Source organism: Bufo bufo, chromosome 4, assembly GCF_905171765.1.
Source record: "Bufo bufo chromosome 4, aBufBuf1.1, whole genome shotgun sequence".
NCBI lineage: Eukaryota > Metazoa > Chordata > Amphibia > Anura > Bufonidae > Bufo > Bufo bufo.
The window spans coordinates 634,038,935-634,051,486 of NC_053392.1; the positions used below are offsets into that span (position 1 = coordinate 634,038,935).

The window sequence follows — 12,552 nt, forward strand, 5'->3', positions numbered from 1 at the left end:
TCTATAGGACACAGGAGGATAGTCCAATCTATCTTTACAGGACACAGTACAAGGAGGATAGCTCTGTCCATGTACACAGTACAAGGAGGATAGCTCTGTCCATGTACACAGTACAAGGAGGATAGCTCTGTCCATGTACACAGTACAAGGAGGATAGCTCTGTCCATGTACACAGTACAAGGAGGATAGCTCTGTCCATGTACACAGTACAAGGAGGATAGCTCTGTCCATGTACACAGTACAAGAAAGATAGCTATGTACTCAGTAGAAGGAGGATAGCTCTGTCCATGTACACAGTACAAGGAGGATAGCTCTGTCCATGTACACAGTACAAGGAGGATAGCTCTGTCCATGTACACAGTACAGAAGGATAGCCCCGTCTATGTACATAGGACACAGTACAGAAGGATAGCTCCATCCATGTACATAGGACACAGTACAGAAGAATAGCCCCGTCCATATACACAGGACACAGTAAGAAGGATAGCCCCGTCTATGTACATAGGACACAGTGCAGAAGGATAGCCCCATCCATGTACATAGGACACAGTACAGAAGGATAGCCCCGTCTATGTACATAGGACACCGTACAGAAGGATAGCCCCGTCTATGTACATAGGACACCGTACAGAAGGATAGCCCAGTCTATGTACATAGGACACACTACAGAAGGATAGCCCTGGTTATGTACATAGGACACCTGGTTATGTACATAGGACACAGTACAGAAGGATAGCCCCGTCTATGTACATAGGACACAGTACAGAAGGATAGCCCAGTCTATGTACATAGGACACACTACAGAAGGATAGCCCAGTCTATGTACATAGGACACAGTACAGAAGGATAGCCCAGTCTATGTACATAGGACACAGTACAGAAGGATAGCCCCGTCCATGTACACAGAACACAGTAAAAGGAGGGTAGCCCTGTGTACATCTACAGGATTCACAGTACAGGAGGATAGTCCCGTCCATGTACACAGGACACAGTACAGAAGGATAGCCCCGTCCATGTACACAGGACACAGTACAGAAGGATAGCCCCGTCCATGTACACAGTACAGAAGGATAGCCCCGTCCATGTACACAGTACAGAAGGATAGCCCCGTCCATGTACACAGTACAGAAGGATAGCCCCGTCCATGTACACAGTACAGAAGGATAGCCCCGTCCATGTACACAGGACACAGTACAGAAGGATAGCCCCGTCCATGTACACAGTACAGAAGGATAGCCCTGCCCATGTACATAGGACACAGTACAGAAGGATAGCCCTGCCCATGTACATAGGACACAGTACAGAAGGATAGCCCACTCCATGTACACAGAACACAGTAAAAGGAGGGTAGCCCTGTGTACATCTACAGGATTCACAGTACAGGAGGATAGTCCCGTCCATGTACACAGGACACAGTACAGAAGGATAGCCCCGTCCATGTACACAGTACAGAAGGATAGCCCTGCCCATGTACACAGGACACAGTACAGAAGGATAGCCCCTGTCCATGTACACAGTACAGAAGGATAGCCCTGCCCATGTACACAGTACAGAAGGATAGCCCTGCCCATGTACATAGGACACAGTACAGAAGGATAGCCCACTCCATGTCTACAGAATTCACAGTACAGAAGGATAGCCCACTCCATGTACACAGGACACAGTACAGAAGGATAGCCCCTGTCCATGTACACAGTACAGAAGGATAGCCCCTGTCCATGTACACAGTACAGAAGGATAGCCCTGCCCATGTACATAGGACACAGTACAGAAGGATAGCCCACTCCGTGTACACAGAACACAGTAAAATGAGGGTAGCCCTGTGTACATCTACAGGATTCACAGTACAGGAGGATAGTCCCGTCCATGTACACAGGACACAGTACAGAAGGATAGCCCCGTCCATGTACACAGTACAGAAGGATAGCCCTGCCCATGTACACAGGACACAGTACAGAAGGATAGCCCCTGTCCATGTACACAGTACAGAAGGATAGCCCTGCCCATGTACACAGTACAGAAGGATAGCCCTGCCCATGTACATAGGACACAGTACAGAAGGATAGCCCACTCCATGTCTACAGAATTCACAGTACAGAAGGATAGCCCACTCCATGTACACAGGACACAGTACAGAAGGATAGCCCTGCCCATGTACATAGGACACAGTACAGAAGGATAGCCCACTCCATGTCTACAGGATTTGCAGTACAGAAGGATAGCCCCGTCCATGTACACAGTACAGAAGGATAGCCCCGTCCATGTACACAGTATTGGAGGATAGCCCACTCCATGTCTACAGGACACAGTACAGAAGGATAGCCCTGCCCATGTACATAGGACACAGTACAGAAGGATAGCCCACTCCATGTCTACAGGATTTGCAGTACAGAAGGATAGCCCCGTCCATGTACACAGTACAGAAGGATAGCCCCGTCCATGTACACAGTACAGAAGGATAGCCCCGTCCATGTACACAGTACAGAAGGATAGCCCCGTCCATGTACACAGTACAGAAGGATAGCCCCGTCCATGTACACAGTATTGGAGGATAGCCCCGTCCATGTCTAGAGGATTCACAGTACAGGAGGATAGCTCTGGTGTGTGATATCTGCTCACCTGGGTGGAGTGCTGCAGGATGCCGTTCAGTCTCTCCTGGACTCTCCTGACCAGTTCTAGTCCACTGTTGTACTTGTCAGTACCGAGGAGCCGCACGGAGCAGGCGAGGTCCTCGCTTTGGAGAAGGCTGTTCTCTGGAGAGGAGGGACAGGTACAGACAACAAATTAGGGTCCCAACCCCAAACCACGAGGAGTCCCTCGTCCCACAGCACAGAGCACCTTCTCACCGAGCAGAATCTGAAGACCGTTCACGTGGAACTCCAGGTTTTCTGTCTGAGACTCCAACACATCGAGCCGCTCCGAGTCCTGATTATAGTAACTGTACACACAGGAGTAACCGAGGACCTGCGAGACACAGCCCGTGGTCACACCCCCACCACAAGCAGCAAGTGGTCACACCACACACAGCACGTGGCCACAGCCCCGCCACACACAGCACGTGGCCACAGCCCCACTACACACAGCACGTGGCCACACCCCCACTACACACAGCACGTGGCCACACCCCCACTACACACAGCACGTGGCTACACCTCCACTACACACAGCACGTGGCCACACCTCCACTACACACAGCACGTGGTCACACCCCCACCACACGGTACATAGCCACACCCCCGCCACACGCAGCATGTGGTCACCATCCCTGCCACACACAGCACGTGGCCACACCCCCACTACACACATCACGTGGTCACAGCCCCACTACACACATCACGTGGTCACACCCCCACTACACACATCACGTGGTCACACCCCCACCACACGGTACATAGCCACACGCAGCATGTGGTCACCATCCTGGCCACACCCCCACTACACACATCACGTGGTCACAGCCCCACTACACACAGCACGTGGCCACAGCCCCGCCACACACAGCACGTGGCCACAGCCCCGCCCCACACAGCACGTGGCCACACCCCTGCCACACACATCACGTGGCCACACCCCTGCCACACACATCACGTGGCCACAGCCCCGCTACACACAGCACGTGGCCACAGCCCCGCTACACACAGCACGTGGCCACAGCCCCGCTACACACAGCACGTGGCCACAGCCCCGCTACACACAGCACGTGGCCACAGCCCCGCTACACACAGCACGTGGCCACAGCCCCGCTACACACAGCACGTGGCCACAGCCCCGCTACACACAGCACGTGGCCACAGCCCCGCTACACACAGCACGTGGCCACAGCCCCACTACACACAGCACGTGGCCACAGCTCCGCCACACACAGCACGTGGCCACACACAGCACGTGGCCACAGCCCAGCTACACACAGCACGTGGCCACAGCCCCACTACACACAGCACGTGGCCACAGCCCCACTACACACAGCACGTGGCCACACCCCCACTACACACAGCACGTGGTCACACCCCCACCACACGGTACATAGCCACACCCCCGCCACACGCAGCATGTGGTCACCATCCCTGCCACACACAGCACGTGGCCACACCCCCACTACACACATCACGTGGTCACAGCCCCACTACACACATCACGTGGTCACACCCCCACCACACGGTACATAGCCACACGCAGCATGTGGTCACCATCCCGGCCACACACAGCACGTGGCCACACGCAGCTGCAGCCCCGCCACACGTGATCACACTGGGGTACCTCTCCCCCATCAGACACACGGAGAGGACCTGGTGACTGCCCCTGCAGGGGAGGTGCGATCCTTCCTCTTACCTTGCGGCTCATCTCCAGCACCCTGCAGGCGGTAATGAGGAGGCTCATGGTCCGCAGAGGAGGTTCTTCATTAAGGACACACAGCCGATTCCTCAGAGACACTGCAAAATCCTGCACAGACAGGAACAGCGTCAACGGGGAGTGTGTGGCGACCCCCCCTCCTGTCCTGTATGGCGGCATTATAGCCATGTATGGCAGTAGTATACAGTGGGATGGAAATGTTTGGGCCACCTTGTCAATCCTCATGATTTTCCTGTATAAATCGTTGGTTGTTACGATAAATCTATCATATCGGAGACACACACAGGGATATCTGAGGAGTGAGATGACGTTTACTGGATTTACAGAAAGTGTTAGAACTGTTTATACACAATCAGGCCGGTGCAGACATTTGGGCACCACAGAAAAGAAATGACATCACTATTTAGTAGATCCTCCTTCTGCAGAAATCACAGCCTCTAAACACTTCCTGTAGGTTCCAATGAGAGTCTGGATTCTGGTTGAAGGTATTTTGGACCTTTCCTCTTTACAAAACTTCTTTAGTTCATTCAGGTTTGGTGGCTTCCGAGCATGGACAGCTCTTTATCTTCAGGTCTGGGGACTGAGAGGCCATTCCAGAACGTTGTACTTGTTCCTCGGCATAAATGCCTTAGTGGATTTTGACCAGTATTTAGGGTCGTTGTCTTGTTGGAAGATCCAGCCCCGGCGCAGCTTCAGCTTTGTCACTGATTCCTGGACATTGGTCTCCAGAATCTGCTGATACTGAGTGGAATCCAACCAGATTCCCAGTCCCTGCACTGGCCCCACAGCCCCACAGCATGATGGAACCACCACCATACTTTACTGTAGGTAGCAGGTGTTTTTCTTGGAATGCTGTGTTCTTTTTCCTCCATCCATAACGCCCCTTGTTATGGCCAAATAACTCCATTTTAGTTTCATCAGTCCACAGCACCTTATTCCAGAATGAAGCTGGCTTGTCCACATGTGCTTTAGCCGACCTCAGGCGGAGAAAAGGCTTCCTCTGCATCGCTCTCGCATCCAGCATCTCCTTGTGTAAAGTGCTCCGAATGGTTGGACGATGCACAGTGACTCCATCTGCAGCAAGATGATGTTGTAGGTCTTTGGTGCTGGTCTGTGGGTTGACTCTGACTGTTCTCACCATTCGTCGCTTCTGTCTATCCGAGATTCTTCTTGGTCGGCCACTTCGAGCCTTAACTTGAACTGAGCCTGTGGTCTTCCATCTCCTCAATATGTTCCTAACTGTGGAAACAGAAGCTGAAATCTCTGAGACATCTGTATCCTTCCCCTAAATACTCTTAAATCCTCTTTCTCATGATTGGATTCCCCTGTGTATGGAGGTCAGGGGTCGCTGAGCTTACCAAGCCGATCGGAGCTCCAATAATTACTTCTAAAGGTTTTGGAATCAATAAATGTCTGCACCGGCCGAATTCTGTATAAACAGTTCTAGCACTTTCTGTAAATCCAGTAAACGTCATCTCACTCCTCAGATATCGCCGTGTGCGTCTCCGATATGGTAGATTTATCGTAACAACCAACCATTTATACAGGGAAATCATGACCATTAACGAGGTGGCCCAAACATCCCGCTGTATGTGCACATTGTGCCAGAACTAGACATCAGGGACTATGTGGCTGGTCTATCTGATCCCTGCATATTATTTAGCTGCTGCATGAAGGTGTTTCAGCAGTGTACGGCAGTATTATTCCAGCACTGTGCGGCAGTATTATTCCAGCACTGTGTGGCAGTCTACGGCAGTATTATTCCAGCACTGTGTGGCAGTCTACGGCAGTATTATTCCAGCACTGTGTGGCAGTCTACGGCAGTATTATTCCAGCACTGTGTGGCAGTCTACGGCAGTATTATTCCAGCACTGTGTGGCAGTCTACGGCAGTATTATTCCAGCACTGTGTGGCAGTATATAGCAGTATTATTCCAGCACTGTGTGGCAGTGCACGGCTGTATTATTCCAGCACTATGTGGCAGTATATGGCAGTATTATTCCAGCACTGTGTGGCAGTATATAGCAGTATTATTCCAGCACTGTGTGGCAGTATAATTCCAGCACTGTATGGCAGTGTACGGCTGTATTATTCCAGCACTGTGCAGCAGTATATGGCAGTATTATTCCAGCACTGTGTGGTGGTATATGGCAGTATTATTACAGCACTGTGTGGCAGTATATAGCAGTATTATTCCAGCACTGTGTGGCAGTGCACGGCTGTATTATTCCAGCACTATGTGGCAGTATTATTCCAGCACTGTGTGGCAGTATAATTCCAGCACTGTATGGCAGTGTACGGCTGTATTATTCCAGCACTGTGCAGCAGTATATGGCAGTATTATTCCAGCACTGTGTGGTGGTATATGGCAGTATTATTCCAGCACTGTGTGGCAGTATATAGCAGTATTATTCCAGCACTGTGTGGCAGTATAATTCCAGCACTGTATGGCAGTGTACGGCTGTATTATTCCAGCACTGTGCAGCAGTATATGGCAGTATTATTCCAGCACTGTGTGGTGGTATGTGGCAGTATTATTACAGCACTGTGTGGCAGTATATAGCAGTATTATTCCAGCACTGTGTGGCAGTGCACGGCTGTATTATTCCAGCACTATGGGGCAGTATATGGCAGTATTATTCCAGCACTGTGTGGCAGTATTATTCCAGCACTGTGTGGCAGTCTACGGCTGTATTATTCCAGCACTGTGCAGCAGTATATGGCAGTATTATTCCAGCACTGTGTGGCAGTATATGGCAGTATTATTCCAGCACTGTGTGGCAGTATTATTCCAGCACTGTGCAGCAGTATATGGCAGTATTATTCCAGCACTGTGCGGCAGTATTATTCCAGCACTGTGTGGCAGTATATGGCAGTATTATTCCAGCACTGTGTGGCAGTATATGGCAGTATTATTCCAGCACTGTGTGGCAGTATTATTCCAGCACTGTGTGGCAGTATTATTCCAGCACTGTGTGGCAGTGTACGGCTGTATTATTCCAGCACTGTGCAGCAGTATATGGCAGTATTATTCCAGCACTGTGTGGCAGTATTATTCCAGCACTGTGTGGCAGTCTACGGCAGTATTATTCCAGCACTGTGTGGCAGTCTACGGCAGTATTATTCCAGCACTGTGTGGCAGTCTACGGCAGTATTATTCCAGCACTGTGTGGCAGTATATAGCAGTATTATTCCAGCACTGTGTGGCAGTGCACGGCTGTATTATTCCAGCACTATGTGGCAGTATATGGCAGTATTATTCCAGCACTGTGTGGCAGTATATAGCAGTATTATTCCAGCACTGTGTGGCAGTATAATTCCAGCACTGTATGGCAGTGTACGGCTGTATTATTCCAGCACTGTGCAGCAGTATATGGCAGTATTATTCCAGCACTGTGTGGTGGTATATGGCAGTATTATTACAGCACTGTGTGGCAGTATATAGCAGTATTATTCCAGCACTGTGTGGCAGTGCACGGCTGTATTATTCCAGCACTATGTGGCAGTATTATTCCAGCACTGTGTGGCAGTATATAGCAGTATTATTCCAGCACTGTGTGGCAGTATAATTCCAGCACTGTATGGCAGTGTACGGCTGTATTATTCCAGCACTGTGCAGCAGTATATGGCAGTATTATTCCAGCACTGTGTGGTGGTATGTGGCAGTATTATTACAGCACTGTGTGGCAGTATATAGCAGTATTATTCCAGCACTGTGTGGCAGTGCACGGCTGTATTATTCCAGCACTATGGGGCAGTATATGGCAGTATTATTCCAGCACTGTGTGGCAGTATTATTCCAGCACTGTGTGGCAGTCTACGGCTGTATTATTCCAGCACTGTGCAGCAGTATATGGCAGTATTATTCCAGCACTGTGTGGCAGTATATGGCAGTATTATTCCAGCACTGTGTGGCAGTATTATTCCAGCACTGTGCAGCAGTATATGGCAGTATTATTCCAGCACTGTGCGGCAGTATTATTCCAGCACTGTGTGGCAGTATATGGCAGTATTATTCCAGCACTGTGTGGCAGTATATGGCAGTATTATTCCAGCACTGTGTGGCAGTATTATTCCAGCACTGTGTGGCAGTATTATTCCAGCACTGTGTGGCAGTGTACGGCTGTATTATTCCAGCACTGTGCAGCAGTATATGGCAGTATTATTCCAGCACTGTGTGGCAGTATTATTCCAGCACTGTGTGGCAGTATTATAGGGCATTGTGCGAGTATCACAGTGTATATGGTGACATTATTTAATAATGCGGCATGCTGATGTAATGGGGCAGGTTACAGCTATTACAGGCGACACACCGACGAGTCCACACAAATACACACTCAGGCCTGACATTCTGTACAAGCGGAGTTTCTTAAAGAGACTAAATGGACGAGGCATGACCGTGGCTCTATCGCCCAGGGGCCCCACCTACCTTTGACTGATGCTGGAATGTGCACCTCTCATTATAATCCTGGAACCTCTTCTCCTGACGTGCGGCTTTGCTGACCTGTCCCAAGACAAAGCACACGATGACCATGGGCAGCACAGAACGAGGGGGGCGCAGGCTGCGCCCCGAGAAGACACACTCACCATGGGCAGCACAGAACGAGGGGGCGCAGGCTGCGCCCCGAGAAGACACACTCACCATGGGCCGCACAGAACGAGGGGGGCGCAGGCTGCGCCCCGAGAAGACACACTCACCATGGGTAGCACAGAACGAGGGGGCGCAGGCTGCGCCCCGAGAAGACACACTCACCATGGGCAGCACAGAACGAGGGGGCGCAGGCTGCGCCCCGAGAAGACACACTCACCATGGGCAGCACAGAATGAGGGGGGCGCAGGCTGCTCCCCGAGAAGACACACTCACCATGGGCAGCACAGAATGAGGGGGGCGCAGGCTGCGCCCCGAGAAGACACACTCACCATGGGCCGCACAGAACGAGGGGGCGCAGGCTGCGCCCCGAGAAGACACACTCACCATGGGCCGCACAGAACGAGGGGGCGCAGGCTGCGCCCCGAGAAGACACACTCACCATGGGCCGCACAGAACGAGGGGGGCGCAGGCTGCGCCCCGAGAAGACACACTCACCATGGGCAGCACAGAACGAGGGGGGCGCAGGCTGCTCCCCGAGAAAACACACTCACCATGGGCAGCACAGAATGAGGGGGGCGCAGGCTGCGCCCCGAGAAGACACACTCACCATGGGCCGCACAGAATGAGGGGGGCGCAGGCTGCTCCCCGAGAAGACACACTCCCCATGGGCAGCACAGAATGAGGGGGGCGCAGGCTGCGCCCCGAGAAGACACACTCACCATGGGCAGCACAGAATGAGGGGGCGCAGGCTGCGCCCCGAGAAGACACACTCACCATGGGCAGCACAGAATGAGGGGGGCGCAGGCTGCGCCCCGAGAAGACACACTCACCATGGGCCGCACAAAATGAGGGGGGCGCAGGCTGCGCCCCGAGAAGACACACTCACCATGGACAGCACAGAACGAGGGGGCGCAGGCTGCGCCCCGAGAAGACACACTCACCATGGGCCGCACAGAACGAGGGGGGCGCAGGCTGCGCCCCGAGAAGACACACTCACCATGGGCAGCACAGAATGAGGGGGGCGCAGGCTGCGCCCCGAGACGACACACTCACCATGGGCCGCACAGAACGAGGGGGCGCAGGCTGCGCCCCGAGAAGACACACTCACCATGGGCCGCACAGAACGAGGGGGGCGCAGGCTGCGCCCCGAGAAGACACACTCACCATGGGCAGCACAGAACGAGGGGGGCGCAGGCTGCTCCCCGAGAAAACACACTCACCATGGGCAGCACAGAATGAGGGGGGCGCAGGCTGCTCCCCGAGAAGACACACTCACCATGGGCAGCACAGAATGAGGGGGGCGCAGGCTGCTCCCCGAGAAGACACACTCACCATGGGCCGCACAGAACGAGGGGGCGCAGGCTGCCCCCCGAGAAGACACACTCACCATGGGCCGCACAGAACGAGGGGGCGCAGGCTGCGCCCCGAGAAGACACACTCACCATGGGCCGCACAGAACGAGGGGGCGCAGGCTGCGCCCCGAGAAGACACACTCACCATGGGCAGCACAGAATGAGGGGGGCGCAGGCTGCTCCCCGAGAAGACACACTCACCATGGGCCGCACAGAATGAGGGGGCGCAGGCTGCTCCCCGAGAAGACACACTCACTATGGGCAGCACAGAACGAGGGGGCGCAGGATGCGCCCCGAGAAGACACACTCACCATGGGCAGCACAGAACGAGGGGGAGCAGGCTGCGCCCCGAGAAGACACACTCACCATGGGCCGCACAGAACGAGGGGGCGCAGGCTGCTCCCCGAGAAGACACACTCACCATGGGCCGCACAGAACGAGGGGGCGCAGGCTGCCCCCCGAGAAGACACACTCACCATGGGCCGCACAGAATGAGGGGGAGCAGGCTGCGCCCCGAGAAGACACACTCACCATGGGCCGCACAGAATGAGGGGGCGCGGGCTGCTCCCCGAGAAGACACACTCACTATGGGCAGCACAGAATGAGGGGGCGCAGGATGCGCCCCGAGAAGACACACTCACCATGGGCAGCACAGAACGAGGGGGAGCAGGCTGCGCCCCGAGAAGACACACTCACCATGGGCCGCACAGAATGAGGGGGCGCAGGCTGCTCCCCGAGAAGACACACTCACTATGGGCAGCACAGAATGAGGGGGCGCAGGATGCGCCCCGAGAAGACACACTCACCATGGGCAGCACAGAACGAGGGGGAGCAGGCTGCGCCCCGAGAAGACACACTCACCATGGGCAGCACAGAACGAGGGGGGCGCAGGCTGCGCCCCGAGAAGACACACTCACCATGGGCCGCACAGAACGAGGGGGCGCAGGCTGCGCCCCGAGAAGACACACTCACCATGGCCGAGCAGTTGTAGTAGTCCTTGTGGGTAGGCTTCCAGGGCTTCAGGCAGCGCCAGCAGAAGCCGTGCTTACACTTGGCACAGGTCATGCTGTATAGAGGAGAGCAGAGTCATGGCGGGATGGTAGTGGGGGAGGGGATGTACATGGCCGCGGGCGGGGTGGCACTTACTGAAGGCAGCCCTCGTTCTTCTCGATAGGAGCCTGGCAGCTGGGGCAATGCTTGGATATGAGCTTGGTCAGGTGCTTGCTCTGCGCCTCAAGGGTCATTCCCTCATAGAAGCCTCCGTCGTCCATCCACTGAGACATATGGCTGCAGCTGGCTGGGTAGTGAGCCTGAGGGCCAAGCGACAGGCATTGATGTTCTGCATGCACCACTGGAACAAAACGCTGCTGTGAACAGGTCTCACCTCAGGGAAACTGCAGTTAAAGCAGGACATCCAGGAGCACTTGGCGCAGGCCGCCCCGCTTCCTAGGCCTTCCTTGCACAGAATGCGGTCACAGCCCTGGGGGTTGGTGCACCACGTCAGGTTAGAACAGCTTTCCACGAATCCACGGAGCAAAGCCTTCTCATACTAGAAGAGAGCACAAAAGAGACATCTCCAGCCACGTGCAGGCAGGCGGGGGCCATGGTGAGAGGAGGCCATCATGCCAGGGTACCTTCTCTATCACCTCCTTGGAGGAGATGATCTTCCGGATGAAGTCAGATGTGGGCTGTGCCAGGCAGTCCGTGGTGGGACACGTACAGGTCAGGACCAGGTTCTGCTCGATGCGAGTGCTCAGATATTCATTCCAGCAGTTCTGCAGAAGACACAGAGGACGAGAATGTAAAGTCCTGGAGAGGACCACGGAGATGGCAGCAGCAGGGACACCCCACCGAGCAACCAACACCGACTACCCAGGGACAATGGCACCAGTGAGACGGGAAGTCAGGTCTTGAGGTTGATGTTAAAAGCCTGAAAAATGAGCGAAAGGATCTGAGTAACAGCGGCCAAACTGAGCGTCTCCAGAACCGCTGGTCCTACAGGTTGTCCCCAGTATGTGGTGGTCAGAACCTACCAAAGGTGCTCCAGAAAGGGCCAACCGGGGAACCAGTAACCGGTCATGGGCTCCCCGATATGTTGGGGCGGGGGGGGGGGTTTGAAGGCGAGGCGTCTGATCCAACCTCGCAGTGGAGTTGGGGTCGGTTAAATGAGGAGGTTTCATTTCCTATTTCCAAATCCTTTCAAATTCTTTCTGGCTTCGGTTGAAAAATCCACAGGAAAATCTGCCCCAAAACTCCATG

General features: G+C 53.9%; 1 protein-coding gene across 4 annotated transcripts in view; it reads right to left on the reverse strand.

The window, feature by feature from the left end:
* LOC120999849 (cullin-9-like) overlaps nt 1-12,552 on the reverse strand; it is a 105,209-nt gene that overhangs the window by 48,028 nt on the left and 44,629 nt on the right. For all 4 annotated transcript variants that reach the window (XM_040430873.1, XM_040430874.1, XM_040430871.1 and 1 more), the window contains 8 exons: nt 11,928-12,068; nt 11,678-11,842; nt 11,440-11,603; nt 11,266-11,359; nt 8,780-8,854; nt 4,330-4,440; nt 2,847-2,964; nt 2,620-2,753 (listed from right to left, as the gene is read on the reverse strand). In XM_040430873.1, the coding sequence (XP_040286807.1) occupies nt 2,620-2,753; nt 2,847-2,964; nt 4,330-4,440; nt 8,780-8,854; nt 11,266-11,359; nt 11,440-11,603; nt 11,678-11,842; nt 11,928-12,068 (1,002 nt within the window). The remainder of the gene's footprint in view (nt 1-2,619; nt 2,754-2,846; nt 2,965-4,329; nt 4,441-8,779; nt 8,855-11,265; nt 11,360-11,439; nt 11,604-11,677; nt 11,843-11,927; nt 12,069-12,552) is intronic.